Below are 16,764 nucleotides of genomic sequence, written 5' to 3'. Positions count from 1 at the left end.
CATATACTTTACAAGTTTTCTAGACACATTCTTTCAGATTTTTCAGGGGTCTAACTATGCATACTGATAGTCACATAGTATTAGTATGTTAATTCAGACAGCTTGCATTATGGTTATCTTTTTTCAATTTTATCTTATTTATTTATTTACTGTTTTTACATCCCAACTGTTTTCCTCTCCCTTCCCCCACCAAGTCTTTCACATCTTCCCACTCCTCCTCCTCAGTTTCTCTTCAGAAAAGGGCAGGTCTCCCATAGATGTCAACAAGCCATTGCATATCAAGTTGCAGTGATAATAGGCACCTCCTCTTCTATTAAGGCAACCCATTAGGAAGAAAAAGTCCTAAATGTAGGCAACAGAGTCAGAGATAGCTGCTTCCACTGTTAGGAGTTCCCACAAGAAGACCAAGTTACACAACTCTCAGTGTCTTTTAATACTGGCTAGTGCTTTTATACAATATTGTATCACAGACGTTAGGCATGATGTTTTGCACATGGACAGCACATCTCCAATTTCTGTCTATACAATATGACTTAATATGGCTTTGCCTATTGCCTGTATTGTTAATCTTTTTATTTTCTGTTTATAGTTTACTGAGAGATTTCACCATGAATGAGCACCAAATTCATTGAGTGTTATCTCTCTGTTAAGCTTGTAATCTATTTCACATCTATTTGAATCATACTCACTGAATTTCAAATATTAAACCTGCTTGATGACCTCATTATTCATAATGTACAGTATTATTTTAAGATATTTCTTGACTTTATTTGTTAATATTTAGTTTCTAGGTGTTACTCTTGTCTTTGTGGAAGATAGTACTCTACAGTGTTTCGTTTCTTTTAATATAGTTAGTGGTCAACTATAGCTTATGAACTGAGTTGTGAAGCTTACCTATACTTCATTTTGCTCTGAGAGACTCTGTAGAATTAATTTTAATTTTAAAATGCTTTATTGAACTTACTAAAATAATGGTCTTGGCCTTTGTAATTCTTCTTAGATGAACTAATATTTTCCATAATAAGTATAAAACAATTCAAGACAACTCTCTTGCTTGTGCAAACATGCTATTTTAGTCATGAAAGTCTTGTTCTACCCCATGTCAAGTTGTTTCTTGAGTATTTTATAGTTCTGTCTTACTATCTAGTTAACTTTTGTAAGCTTACAAATGTGGTTAGCTTTTTTATTTGTGATATATCTAGCTTGTGTCATCTCTTTTTTACTTGGCATTCATAGAAGTTTACCAATTCTATTGCTCTTTTTAAAAGCCTGCTGTTTTGATTTTCTGTTATCAATTCCATTCTGTTCTAAATAAACATTTTAAAACATTGTTTTTATTTATAAATTTTGAAACAGAATTGTGTAGATTTAAAACATTCTTTAAAACTGATTTAGTTTTATTTTATGTGTATTCACTGATAACCTGTATGTGTATGTGCACCACATACATGTAGTGTCCTTGGGAATCTGAACAGGGAATCAGACCCTTTGTCAATAAAGTGACATGTGATTTTTACCTGCCATGTGAGTTCTGAGAACTGAACTTGCATCTTCATCAAGAGCAACACATGGTCTTTACTACTAACCCCAATTTCTGATGAAGTTATAATGTTCTTTAAGTTCTGTGTCATGGTATTCATCAAAGTAATTCTCCTTGGCTGTAGGGTCCTGGTAGGAAGCATGGCTGTGGTTGGTAGCAGCAAGTTCCAAAGATGGAGCTGGGCTGGCAGGAGTACTAAGGTTACAGAGCATGTAGCTAGGTGATATTGATGATTATTTATTTATGAGCTAAATAAATGAATGAAAAAAAGAAAAGAAACACTGTAGAGTACTATGTCCCACAAAGACATGAGTAACACCTAGAAACTAAATATTAACAAATAAAGTGTTTATATAGAACACTAAAATGTCTTCCTCTTGGGAGCAGTCAGTCACTTTCATTTATACGGCTCTATGTATATATGCATATTGTTTTGGTTTTTAAATTACTATTTAAAAATTTTGTCAATCAACATATTTTGATCATATTCCTTACTTTCCCTCCATGCACCTCCTCCCAGACACTTATCATGTTCTTAACTACACACCAAAACAAAACAAAAAGCATACAAAAACATGGAGTATTCCTGGGCATGGAATCTGTCCTGGAGTGTAGATATATTCAGTGTGACTTTGTTGGAGAAATGGATTTTTCTTTTCCCAGAAAGTAACAATTGCAAATAGTTTCTTGGTTGTGGGCCATACTTTGGATCTGCTTCCCTTCTTCAATGCTGGGATTTTATCCGGTTTAAATTTTTGCCCGTCTTGTGTGTGCTCTCACAATCTCTGTGAGTTGATATGTGTTGTATTATCCCTGTTTTGCCTTGAAGACACTCTTTCTTTGCATTCATCCTTTTCCTTTGGCTCTTTCTGTGTTTCCTCTTCCACACAGATGCCTGAGCCTAGAGGGTATGGGTATGATAAAGACATCCCAGTTAGGACTGATTTCTCCAAATTACCTCACTTTCTGAACATTGTCTAGTTGTGTGCCTCCTTGTCAATAACAATTTGCTTCTATGAGAAGCTTCTATGATACGAGTTGAGCCATGCATTAACCTATAGGTATAGCAGTATATCTTTAGAAGTCATTTTATTGCCCTTCATATAGAAGAATGATATTAAGTTTTCTACTAGGCCCATGGCATGACAAGTTTTGGACTTTTAGATACTTTGGCAATGTCAGGTGTGGGTTCCATCTCATAGAACAGGACTAAAATCCAATCAAAAAGTGATTGGTTACTCTCATAATGTTTGTGCCACTATTGTAGTTCACATGCAAGTCACTGCTGTAGGTCACAGAGCATGTAGCTAGGTGATATTGATGATTATCATTCTCTTGCAGTAGCATTCATAGTAACTTCTAGAACCACAAATGCTAATCAATAGGAGTGAAGTTTTTAGTTGAGCACAAGCTTAACTTCTTCATGTTTGATGGCATAAGTTAGTGTTGTCTTCTGCAATAGGGACTTGCTATTAATTGTTGGAGGCAATCCATAGTCTTGGTAATAGCTTCTGATGCTTAGAGAAGGAGTTTATGAGATACCTTTGACCAATGACTTAACAAGATTTAATCCATTCTTAACACTGTGAGTTTTATTTGATAGCATAAGATGTCTGATTGGGAAACTGTCTAAATTTTAAATTCTTTTAATATATGTATATATTTTAGGATGCTTCTACAGTAGTAGGCTACCATGTGGCATTTCTAAAGACCATTAGTGTTAGTTTCCCTCTTCATATTCCTTTCTTTACTCTACCCTCCCAAACTCCTTCCCACTTAACACCCCGAGTGTCACATTTATCTCTTTATAACACTGTTTTATTTCTCTTCAAAACACATATATTTAAAGCTTAAAATCTAACATCCACATATAAAAGAAATAATAGAACATTTATCTTTCTGGATCTAGGTTACTTCACTCAAGATGGTTGCTTCTAGCTCCATTCATGTATTTGTAAATTTCACAATTTTGTTTTTCTTAACTGCTGAATAATATCCCATTGCATAAAGGTAAGGGGCCAGGAGGCTGAGAAAATCTTCCAATATTCTCTATAATAAGATGTAGAGCACTTTAGATATAAATTGTCTTGGTGTTCTATTGCTGTGAAGAGGCACCATGACCATGGCATCTCTTATAAATGAAAGCATTTAGTTGGGGCTTGTTTACAGTTGCATAGTTTTAGTCTACTATCATTATGCCAAAGAGCATGGCAGCTTTCAGGCAGGCATGGTGCTGGAAAAGGACCTGAGAGTTCTACATCTGTATCTTCGGACAGCAAGAAGAGAGGGAGCCATTGGACCTGAAATGGGCTTTTTGAAACCTCAAAGTCCACACCCAGTGACATATTTCTTCCAAAAATGCCACACCTCTTAATCTTTCAAATAGTGCCACTCCCAGTGATCAAGCATTTAAATCTATGAGCCCATGATGGTCATTTTTATTCAAACCACCACATCCTACACCCTGGCTTCCATAGGCTTGTAGCAATATCATAATACAAAAATCATCCAGCACAGCTTACATGGAACTCCGCAGCCTGACATCTGAGGACTCTGCAGTCTATTGCTGTGCAAAAGACAAACAGCACCTCAAACACATCTTGAGTTTGTCAGAAAACCTGGTGAAGCAGGATGCTGAGGTGACAGAGAAGATCAGCATATTGTAGACTTACTCAGAAATAAGCAATCTGTGTGTCCCTTTGTCTGTCACTTCACAGTCCTGTAGGTTGTTTGTCAACAGTTCAAAAGGACATCAGAGAATGAAGTTATGATGATTCAGGATGTCCCCCTACAGAATACCATACCTTGACCAAGGATTTGTCAGTGAACTCCTCTATTGACATGCTTTTTTAATGAAGAAAATAAAACACAAATTGTGCCAACACATTGTCAATAATTAGAGCTCCTGCTCAGGTAACATTGTGGTCAGAACAGTGGGAGTCCAAACAGGGAATGTAAGAGACCAGTTCCTGTTATCAGGAGCCCTGCATGCTCACTGCCCTGTTTCCTGAAATGGGATTGTTTTTGTTACAAGTTCTAGACTGACACTGACTGACATTGAAAGGACAACAGTGTTTGGTGCAAAATGCCCCCTACACACACAAACAGGCAATCATAGACTTTTTTTGTTGTTAGAGGCAACAAGGCCAAATTAGGGCTTGATTCTTGGCTCTGTTATAATTGTGGTATGTCTGGTTTCAAAATTTTCTGTCTCTGTATGCTTTCTTCGTTGTTTTGTTTTTATTTAGGAGAAAATACATACACATCAGCTGTGCAAAGGTTCAATGTCAGGAACAGGAATAATACGTCTATTATTATTATTATTATTATTATTATTATTATTATTATTATCATTATTTACTCATATTTACATGTCCATACTCCCCATTTCCTCGCCCTCCTATCCCACAATGTTCCCCACCCAACCCACCCTAACTCACCCCCCAACTCCTCCCCAGGGATAGTGAGGCCCTCTACCAAGGACCTTCAAAGTCTGTCATATTGTTTGGGGGAGGGTCTAGGCCCTCCTTGCTGTATCTGGTCGGCAATAGTATCCCTCCATAGGTAATGGGCTCCCAAAGCCCATTTGTGCTCTAGGGATAAAGATTGGCTCCATTGTGAGAGGTCACATAGACTGTCTTGTCCTCCTAGCTGGCACCCACATTCAGAGAGCTTGGTTTGGTCCAATGCTGTTTCCTCAGCTTTCCAACTAGGGTCTCCATTCTATCAGTAGGTCAGGTCCACTGTTTCTTCAGGTCTCTCCATCCCTATCTTGGGGATCTCAATGGCCAACAACTACAAAAAATTAACCCATTATTGAGTCTGGATCTTCAATTTGTTTGTTTGTGATGTCTAGTAGGATACTGGTGGCCTGTTGTATATTAACTAGTTCTTATTCTTGTATGTTTGTGCATATAGATGTAAGTTTCAATAGTAGTTGGCTTCCATATGACTTTTAGAAAGTTTTTATTATTATTGTATATTCTTCCTGTTATCCTTCTTTGCGCTCCATTCCCCACCTTAATTTAGTACTTCCTGCTCCATTATTTCCTTTGACTCTTGATATCAATGCATTCTAGCTCCCTTCCCTTGAGTACTCTTCCCAACAGCTCCTTAGTAATTTTCTGACCATTAGAAATGTACCAAATGAAACACAAATACCTGAAAATCCAAAGCTAACATTCACCAATGAGAGAAAACATGTAACCCTTATTTTTCTAGGTCTCGGTTATCTCATTCTGAATATCTGTTTCTAGCATCATCTATGTATCTGTGTTTTATTTTTCTTAATAGATGAATAATATTCCTTTGTGTGAATATGCCACATTTGAATATGCCATATTTCAGTATCTGTTCACTAGTATGAGTAGTAAGGATGAGTAGTCCCTTTCTCACACCCAAGCCAAAATTTTCTGGTGCTTGGGATTTTTGTTCGTTTGTTTGTTTGTTCCTTTGTTTTTATTCCTTTGTTTGGTTGTTTGTACCTTAGCCATTATGGCTTGGATGATATCAAATACCAAAGTGATTTAAATTTGCATTTTCTGATGAGTAAGAATGTTGAACACATTAAAAGGCATTTCTCATTTTATCTTGTGAGAACTGTCTGTTCATATCTGTCACACATTTTCCAATTGAATTGTTTGTTTCATTGACTCCTTTGTGTATGTGTGTTAGGTCTTTATATATTATTGCAGGACTTTCTTTTGGTACCAGCAGCTCATTCAAAATGACATGGAGACTTATTATTTATTATGCAATCTTGGCCTTAGTTTAGATTTGTTCACAACTAGCTCTTATAACTTAAAAGAGCCCATTTATATTAACCTACATTCTTCCATGCGGCTCATTACCTCACCTCCATAATGCATATTCATCTCCCTTCAAGTCTTTTTGGTGAAACAAGTCTCTCGTCATCCCAGAAATCCTATCTCTGCCCTGAAGTTCCGTCTATCCTCTTCTTCCTAACTATTGGCCATTCATGTCTTTATTAAACCAATCAGAATAAAACAGTGACATAATTTCACACAGTGTGATCAAATATTCCACAACAATATATTCTGGATATTAATCTTCAGTCAAGATATGGCTGGCAAAAGTCCTCTCCCACTCTGTGGACTTCTTTGTTTAATTTCTTCTTTCACTATAAAGGGAAGTTTAGTTTTAGAAGCCCTGGTTGTCAGCTGTTTGTGGTGACATATCATTTATGGTTTATTAAATCTTGCTGAGAGTACAGAAAGCAAAGCTAGGCAGAAGCCACCGAGTCAGGCAATGGTGATACATACCTTTAATCGAATCAGCCATAATAGCTAGCCATACAGCCAGGCAGTGATGGCACACACCTTTAATCCCTGGACTCAAGAGACAAACAGATAGATATGTGTTAGCTCAAGGCCACACTGAGCTATACAAAATTGATCAAGTCCTAAAGACAAACAGCTTACACAATGGTGATCTCAGCACTTGGGATCACATGCCTTTTTGTTTTTGTTTTTGTTTTTTTTTGTTTGTTTTTTTTTTGAGACAGGGTTTCTCTGTGTAGCTTTGAAGTCTATCCTGGCACTCGCTCTGGAGACTAGGCTGGCCTCGAACTCACAGAGATCCGCCTGCCTCTGACTCTCGAGTGCTGGGATTAAAGGCGTGCACCACCAACGCCCGGCGGGATCACATGCCTTTAATCTCAGCACTAAGAAGGTATAAAAGCAAGAACCAAAGGGTCTCATGAGAGAATTAGTCTCTAGTCACATTGAGGAGAACATAGCAGTCTGAGTGAATCTGAGGAGAAGGCGAAAGGAAGTTGGGAACAGTTTGAGGATCACCCCTTTGGTCTGAGCATAGGAAGAGGTAAGAGCTTGTGGCTGTCTGCTTTGCTTATCTTACCATCAGTTTGAACCCCAACATCTGTCTCTGAGTTTTTATTATTTGTGTTACAACTGTTGGTCTTAATTCCTGAATTAATGGACTGCTATTCAAAAAGTCCCTTCCTATACCTAGATCTTATAGGGTACTGTCTTTGTTTTCGTCTAGAAATTTCTGTGTTTCAGATTCACATTGAGACGTTTGATCCATTTGGAGCTGATTTTTGTGCAGATATGACCATAATACCATTTTTTTTCCATAGGTGGACATCTTTTCCCTAGCACCATTTGTTGAAGATTCTATCTTTTATCCAGTGTGTTTTCTTGGAATCTTTGTCAAACATCAAATGACTATAGTTACAAGTACTTAATTTGAGTCTTTTTTTGTTCCATTTGTTTATGCTTCTGTTTTTGTGCCAGTGTCGTGCTGTTTTTATTCCTATGGATCTGTAATATAGATTGAAACCTAGTATGGTAATCCCTCAAGCATTCTCTTTTTGCTCAGAATTGTTTTAACTATGTGTAGTTTTTGTGGTTCCATATGAATTTTAGGATTTTTTTCTTTTGTTTCTGTGAAGAACATCACATAAGATTAATTTTTCTTTCCTCTCTACAAATGTGCTATGCATTTCTGTCAGTTCTCAAAGTCTGGGTTTCTGTTGCTCCTTCATCTGCATGTCAGTGATTTTTAATGTAGGGAACTTGTAAAGTTTAGGTGAAACCTTAAATAATGGTACATTTTCCAATCAGTAATAGAAAAAAGTTGATTCTTTATGCTTTTCATTCTTATTTTGAGTTCTTGGAAAAAAAGTAAGTCAGACTTTTAATATCTGCTGTTTTGAAGATTTTATATATCTGTGTGTGTGCATGCATGCATGCATGAATACACATATATAGGGAGCAATTTGCTTGCAAGTTGTGTGATTAATCTTATTAAAAGTGTATGTGGCATCCTCCAGTGTCTTGGCAAGATTAGTAAATCTTAACTAATGTTTCTTCATAAGGCCAGTCTTGTATCCAAATTTCAGTTTAAGAAATTGCCCTTGGTTGTGTTTTCCTCTGATAAGTTTGAAAAAGTCAATTTATCCAGGTTTTTCTTTTGTGAGATTATGTCTTTGTTTTCAATTATCAACAATATATTCATAAAACCTTCTCACATATATAGTATAAAAGTGACCACTAAAAATTATTCATTAACAGGTTTTAGTACTATTTCACCATTAGAAATAATATACACAATTTCTAACAAATGAAATTAGCTCATTCATAATTTTATCTCAATATATTTTTCAATTATATGGATTAAAATTATTTTTGTTACATTTCACTCACATTTATGCATGCATGCCTTTACACTGTCTGTTTTGTTCCCTATATCTATTAATTTACTTTAAATGTTTTTCTTCCACTGTTTGCAAAATACATCTCCTGGGGTTACTTCTCACTTAGAAAGTCTGGACAAAAGGTTAAAGAAACCATGGAGTGTTAACTAGAGGAATTAAGAACTGGGAAGTTCTCCTCTGAATAGAGCCATCTGTCAGGACAATCTCTTTTTTTCCAACACTAAGGAGATTTATTATTAATGGATCCTTAAGGTTGTCTCCTTTTAAAACTATGAATTAATTTTGTTTATCTAGACAATCAATACCTCATATCTCATTGTTACCTTGTTCTATTTGTTCTTTTCAGATATGATGAAGCTTACATACTCCTACATTTCTGGGTATCATATATGCTTAATTTTCTTGCAAGTGATAGCATCAACTTCTGGTAAGAACATTTACTTTTTTCTTATCCATCGCAATTATGAAAAGGATGCAAGATAGACTTTCATTGTCCATTTTAATATTGAAGGAGGTTAGTAACATCACTTCATTGCAATATCAAGTAAAATAGTTGTAGATGGAATTTTCTGTCCTGCCTGGTCCTGAGCAGCCATTTAGTCCCAAATAAGCACCCAGAGGCTTATATTAGTTACAAACTGTCTGGCCTAGTGTTCAGGCTTTTTATTGGCCAGCTTTCTCTTAATTGTTAACCCATTTCTATTAATCTGTGTATCTCTGCATGGTCTTGGCTCACTGGTGATGCCCAGATCTCTTGCTTTCTTGGCAGCTACATGGCATCCCCCTCTTTGCCTATTACCTTTCTCCATCCCTATTCAGACTTCCTGCCTCACTAAATCCTGCCTTCCCATCTGCCAAAACAGCTTTATTCATCAACCAATAAGAGAAACATATATTCACAGCATAGAGAAGGACATCCCCTATCATCTCCTCTTTTGTCTAAATAAAAAAGGAAGGTTTTAACTTTAACATAGTAAAATTATATATAGCAAAACAGTTACCAAGCAAGCATTATAGTTCATTAACATTTGGCAAATTTTAAAGCAAATATTTTATCATCTATCTTATCTTTGTGAGTCTAAAGTTTTATATGTAACTTATATTTTAGCATATCCAAGAAAACCCATAAATATAACTATCTGTCTTCAACTCCATCAAAGACTCCAGAAGGATAATATATAAACTCTAGAATTGACAGAGACATCTCACTGCCTGGACAATCACCAAAGTTTCTCTGTAATTTTCAGGCATCCCTCTTAAGCCTATAGGCCTAGAATGTCTGGCAGATTTTTGGATGAGGCAGGAATCTTGAAGACAATCCTGTCCATTGACAAGTTCAATAGTCACTTTTCTTTGTAACTTGATTGTCCAGCTTGGACAGAATGCTATCAAGAAATCTAGGCAAAAGCAGTTTCTTGTCCAAATGGTTATCCTTGTCACATTGAAGGCAAACTCCATAATGAATTTCTTCAATACCCATTACCCTCTCTGATCTAACTTGTGTTTCCAGAAGCAGATGTGTCTCATACTCATAAAAATCCCTAAGTTGGCAAACAATATTAAGTGCCAAAAGTCTGTAGACCTTTAAAAATTTCTGAAGAATACCTATCCATCTAAAATATATCTCTGTATATCTAGAAAAACTAACTACTGTGACTGTAGACAGATTTTCTGTCCCATCTTTTCCCACAGCCATTTAGCCCCAGATAAACACAAATAAGGCTTATATTAATTATAAACTGTTTGGCCAATGACTCAGGCTTCTTATTGGCTATCTATGTCTTAATCGTTAGTCCTTTTTTTTATTAACCTAAGTATTTCCACCTGGTCTTGCCTTACCACAGAATGCCCAGGCATCCTACCTTCCCTGTGGCTTCATGGTGACTCTCTGCCAACTGCTTCCCTGTCTCTCTTGTTTCCATCATGCTCTTAGTCTGGTAGACACACCTACACTTCCTGCCTAGCTACTGGACAATTAGCTTTTTTTAAAACCAATAAGAGAAACATATATTTACACCATACAGGCAGGACATCCACATCACATGACTATAATCCTGGCTGTAGTGGTCTGTGAGGCTGCATAGTCTCAGCTGTTTTGCATGTTAGATAACCTGGGTCACTGCTTCAGGGGGTCTTTCTCAATCAAACCATATTAGTCTGGAAGGAATCCACCGCTTTTTATATTCTGTGGAAACAAAAGCAGAACCTCTTTTGCAAAGTAACATGTCCTTTGACTTAAACTTTGAAGCCAAGGCATTTTCAAAATATATAGGTTGGATTAAGCAGAATTTGTGATCAAATGTCTTTTAATAGCTGTTGCTCCTACCTAAGTAGTCAAACAATTCAAAGACAACACAGTCAGTATCCAGATTCTCTGTATTTTCCATCTCTTGGGTTGTGTTCATAACAAGCTGATGGAAGAACATGGTGGTTATTTAACATCATTGTATGAGTACTCCCTAAATAAATATCTGTTAATTCTTATTGTGGGTATTTGTGTACTTCTTTAAGCCAGCCTTCAAACAGTTAAAGATTGAATGTCATCAACTCTTCCTAGATTCAAAAAAGGTGTGAAATTATAGGTTGTACCATTTTCCCCCAAGGTAGAGAGCCAGAAAGGAACAGAAATTTACCAGGTCAAGAATCTCTGGGAAGAGAAGAAAGATCTGAGAAAATAAGTTGTAAAGTAGAAAATATGAGCTGAAATCACTGAGTTTCTAGAGCCTAGATGTAGAACTGTTTGAATCAGAAACATCACATTAGCCCCATAATTGGTGGGTAGTGGATGGTGCCTTTTACTTCCAGCGTTTCTACAAGGTTTCTTGTGGTGAGAACAGAGTGACAGAGAAAGTAACCATTCTGAAATAGATTCACCTTAATTAGTTCTACTTCAAGAACTATTTTCCCACAACCTTACCTGTTGAGTTTCTTGGCCTGACTGAACCGTCCTTGGAGAAGAAGGGGTAATGTTGCACTTAAGCCACCTCTTTTTGTCCTGTACCTCTTAGGAGACAGAGACATTGAGAAGTCCTCAAGAAAGGTTACAACCAAAACGCACAGGTTCACTAAAAACCTGAATCTACATTATAATTTCACAGAATGCTTCTTCTCTCTCCCCCACACATATTAGTACCACATCATTAAAACATACCACCAGAGTACATTAATTGTAGTATATTTGACTTCCAACAAAACTGTCCAGGACACACAGTAGTCAAAACCAGAGTCCATAGGGATGGAACAAACTAAATCACACAGGCTGTAATTTTCAGGCCATAAATTTAATACAACCATAATTAATATTGTAAATAATCTAATAGTAACAAATGCATAATGTGTAAGAACAAATTGATTAATATAAGCAAGGCTAGAAATTCTGAGACAGTAACAAAAAAAATCTTATATGTAAAAAGCACCATAGCGGAATCAATGAATCTCTCTTTTACGGGTTCGTGAGTAGACTAAGAGGACAAAACTTGACAAAGAACATCTGACTTTGAGTATTAACCATAGGAGTGTATAAAGAGAAGAAAGACTAAAACTTTTGCAGAGAAAAGTCAGAACTCTGAGATAATTCTCAAAGCTGTAGTGTACAGACAGCGGTAATGCAAGAAGAAAGGCAAAAGAAATAAATTCCTCATAGATCTACAAATCTTGGAGAACACCAAACAAGGTAAGAGGCAAAGCAAAGAAAAAATGTACCCCTGAATGTAGTATTCAAAGTATAATGAAAATGGAAGATAAAATTTAAGATACTAGCTGTCATGGAGGGAAGAGGGGGAAATCTGTCCACCCCCCAAAAAAGAAAATTGCCTCCAATTTTATAGAAACCATTCAAGCAAGAAATAGATGAAGTAAAATAATTTAAAGCATGGAAAGGGAAACCCACACTAACTTAGGATTATATACGACAATGCATTAATTATCATTCAAATATAAAGGATACACTGATGTTATCTTAGAGAAACAAAAACAGAAGAGTATTTTTGATTAGTATCTCTGTCTTATCCTTGTTGAAGATAAGGAAAATTGCAAAGGCAGATAATCAGAACTACATAAACATTAGGGAAGGAAAAGTTGATAGTAAAATACTCCCAATTTTATTAATTGATCTAATAGAGGACAGGATTTTCAAAACAGTAAAAGCAATGTATTCATCAATTATGTATTACATAGCAAGGAAAGCAATGGCAGTGATAGATGGAAGGAAAGTGAATGAGTATTAGTAGCCTTTGATTAATAAGTTGCTTTTATGGACCATTACATGGTTGTTTTTATTTACATTAAATGTGTTATCCTCATTTCCCCCATCATAATGCCTCAGTTTATCACAATTCTACTTCTTTGTTCTATGTATTTTACTAATTAGAATATGTGACTGGACACATGAAGATTTTGTCTTTTTCTAGCTGTCTTATAGCATTTAAAATAGTTTTCTTTAAGTGCACCCGTGTTGTAGCATATGGCAGGAATTTTTACCTCTGAACAATATTTCATTATATGTATATACCATGTTTTTCTTATTTGCTCATTTGTCAGTGGATCTCCAGTTTGCTTCTAAATCTAACAAGGAAATTTCTACTTAAGCATTAAAATATTAATGGAAATTATTATATCATGTTTCATTGTCCATTTGGACCAGGGAATAAAAGATTGGCATGAAGTTGAGGTGGTCTTCAGTTCCTGAATTTCTTTTCCCGGTTTTCAATCTCTTTACTTATATTTATGGCCTGCTTATATGTTCTTTCTTGCCTTATTCATCCTTTAGTTATCTGAGCATACTAAGATTCTTGCTTTAAAGTCTTTGTCTAGTTGAGCTGCCATCTCATCTCTTTAGGGAGACTCTCTGATTTATTTTTTCCTTTGTATTAGCTGTGCTTCCCTGATTCTTCATGTGTGTTGAGATTTTTGTTGAAAACTAGACATTTAAATCCAACAATATGATGACTCTTTAAAATGTGATTTCTTCCTTCTTTGGGATTTGCTTCTTTTCCAGTGCTTTTAAATTTTGCTTCTTGTAGTCTGAGCTTGTAACTACTTATACGCTTAAGGCTTCTCCAGGGCTGCCTTCAGAAACTGTTTCCCCATGCATTTGTATTCTTTCCAATTCTCCCCCTAATGCTCTCTTTCAAAAATAAATTTACAAGGACCAAAATTCTTTAAACAATTTCAGTTAGGAAAGGGTAAGATTTTAACTTTAGGAGAAGCTTCAAAAATAACTAACCACCTCTTGGTCTATGCTTATGTGATAGAGGCAGTAACCAATGACCAGAACATAGCTCTCCAAAAATTGGAAAATAAAGTTTTTTTCCTCATCCTGGCTCTCATAAACTACCCAGACTTACCCTGAAAAAATATGGACAACTGTTCATCAATAAACTAAGGGTTGGGGGTCTAGGCGTTGTTGTGATAAAAGCTGAAAATGACTATAAACCTTAATTGAAGTTGTAAGTCATTATTTGGCTTTGAAATTTCTCCTCAATGACACACATGTGCTAAAGGGTTGTTAATGAAGATATCCAACCATTGAGAGGTGATGAGACTTAGTTTGTTCTGCCTCCATCAATGTATCAGTACCTTGATGGGTTCATGATATTATGGCATTATTGATGGAGAATGAAGCAGGAGGTAGTGTGTAGTTAGAGGAATTCGACAAATAAAAGAACACTTTGGAAAATCCTCATCATTTCTTTTCTACTCTCTGTGCTTTCTGGCAATAGGCAACTGTGTTTCACATTCTCCAGGATGACATTCTATCTCAGCAGGCATGAGAAACAGTGGTAAAAATCTACCATGAAGTGAATCCTCTGCCACCATGAGTCAAGATATAATTTTTCATTAAAATTATTTTCCTTAGCTATTTTGTCACATATACTGTCACAGAAACTGACAAACATCATTCAATAGATTCCAGAATTCCAATGTAGTTATACCTGGAAGATTCTTTTTATAGAATTCTTAAGTAGCAAGACAGATTATTGGGATTCCTACTCCATTTCATTCTACTTTAAAGATAAGAATGAACTAACATTGGTTTTAAAATATTGAAAGATGAGAATGAATGTAATCATTGTTGAATACTTAAATGTGGGCGGGATTTGGTATGTTCTTCTAAGTAGCTTGTAGCAGCAGAGTCTTGTTAGTTTCCGATTTATTTTGATTTTCAGTTTTTTCTCCACAGAGAATCTGATGGTGACTGCTCCCATTGAACACTTGGTGGCTAGAGTGGGAGTCCAGGCTGAGCTCAGCTGCCAGGTGACCCCACCACGCAGTGTGGAGTATATGGAGGTGCGCTGGTTCAGGAGTGGCCATTCCAAACCTGTTTACCTATACAAAGGTAGCCATGGAGCAAATGGAGAAGCTGCACCTGAATATGTAAATCGTATAGAGTTTGTGAAAGAGGCCATTGGGAAGGGAAAAGTGGCCCTGAGAATTCATAATATCAGCATTTCTGATGATGGGCTTTACCAATGTCTATTTAATGACAGTGCCTTCAGTTATGTGGCCAGCACAAACCTTAGTGTGGCAGGTAAGTTGTTTGTGGAACACAGTATAGTTGTGCCCGTTAAACTGAAATACATGAAAATTATCAGTGTAGTTTGTAATTGCTTTTAGATATTGTATGCTTTTAAAATAGCCAAGTAATGAGTAAAAGTCACACATTGCTCTCAAAATTAAACTATGCAGGAAATATACATTGCATAACAATTAATTAGCATAACGTGAAAATAAAATATGAAAGTTGATTCACCCAAATTATTAGACTGCAGAACATTATGATTGAGATTCCCCCTTTTCCCCAACTTATCAGTCCAAACTCAGTATAATCACTATGCTTTTAACTCCTGGTCATTTCTACCAGCATTTGGATTGAAGACGCAAATCCATGTTCAGAGTCCTGGTTTTGGAGGAATCATTGTAGAGTGCTTTACAGCAGGGTGGTTCCCACGTCCCCAAATGGAGTGGAGAGACAGCAAAGGGGAAGTAGTTCCATATGATTCAATATCACACTCACAGGATGGAGAGAGATTTTTCCACATGAAGACGACTCTTCTCCTTAGAAACCAGTCTCAGGAAAGTATCACATGCTGTGTCCTTAACCCTCTAACAGGTGAAGAGAAGCAAACAAATCTCATCCTAGCAAGTAAGTACTCCGTCATGAGGGGTTAATTGTGAACTTGGAAGCATAAACCAATGGATTAATGTTAAAAGACTTACTGCACTGCAGAACTTTATTTGAGTGTGCCTCTTTATCATTGATACTGGTTTTGGTAAGACAAATGTTAAGTGTAGTGTATTAGAAGAAAGTCAAATGGTAGAAATTTATAATTAAGCATATCTTAGAGCTCTAGAGACATTGTCACAATAATTTTCATTTGTGTTCAAGTTTAACAAGATGCTAGTTCAGTAAGATAAAAATGATATATCATTAGAAAAATACAAGCATATTTTGTAGGTTTTTATGAATTCTAAGTCATTAGGACATATTGGTTACTGTCACATAGTATTCAGTGCTAGAACTAGCATTGTAAAATTCCTATAGATTAAACACATAAAAATAGTTATGACAGTGAGATATATAACAAAGAGTGAGAGTCAGAGAGAGAGAGAATAGCCATAAGAAAAATGTGTAAGTAAAATGTAGATTATGTGATTACTTGCTCATTGTTCATTCCATTATAGATGAATGAAAAACAAATCAAGAAAATGTCATATGTTTAACAAAGCTATCTTTCACTAACACCTATGTGCAGAAGTTAAGTTTCTCATGAACAGACTGTGGGTGGGTGGGGAGAGGAGAGTTTATATCTTTAGATACTAGTTCACCCAATATTTTTCTACATTAACTAAAGGTATGGTTTTCTCTCTCTTTTAAAAACTCTGCAATGTGCTGTAGAATTAGGAAATTGACTGAAATCTTTGCTGTGACTAAATAGAGCTGTCTAGTGATGCCTTTTGTAATATCAGATTTCACAGTAATGAATAGGAATCATAAATTAGGCAGGAAGGCACTTGAAAGGTTTAG

At 36.0% G+C, this 16,764-nt stretch overlaps 1 protein-coding gene across 1 annotated transcript; it reads left to right on the top strand.

Annotated features, from left to right (window-relative positions):
• The first annotated feature begins 9,086 nt into the window (after window positions 1-9,086).
• Window positions 9,087-16,331, top strand: LOC100758132 (selection and upkeep of intraepithelial T-cells protein 8-like). The gene is made up of 4 exons (XM_027402283.1): window positions 9,087-9,165; window positions 14,920-15,267; window positions 15,601-15,886; window positions 16,310-16,331. Exons 1-4 carry the CDS (start codon window positions 9,087-9,089, stop codon window positions 16,329-16,331), a joined length of 735 nt encoding a protein of 244 aa, XP_027258084.1.
• Window positions 16,332-16,764: the final 433 nt, after the last annotated feature.

This window comes from Cricetulus griseus, chromosome 2 (assembly GCF_003668045.3).
Source record: "Cricetulus griseus strain 17A/GY chromosome 2, alternate assembly CriGri-PICRH-1.0, whole genome shotgun sequence".
Taxonomy (NCBI): domain Eukaryota; kingdom Metazoa; phylum Chordata; class Mammalia; order Rodentia; family Cricetidae; genus Cricetulus; species Cricetulus griseus.
The sequence above is the reverse complement of the archived record's forward strand: the minus strand, read 5'-3'. Positions and strand labels throughout refer to the sequence as shown.

Coding starts and splice junctions, on each gene's coding strand:
- LOC100758132 (XM_027402283.1), top strand. CDS start 9,087: ATGATGAAGCTTACATACTCCTACATTTCTGGGTATCATATATGCTTA. Junction 15,268..15,600: donor CACAAACCTTAGTGTGGCAG/GTAAGTTGTTTG, acceptor CATTTCTACCAG/CATTTGGATTGAAGACGCAA. Junction 15,887..16,309: donor AATCTCATCCTAGCAAGTAA/GTACTCCGTCAT, acceptor TAGTTATGACAG/TGAGATATATAACAAAGAGT.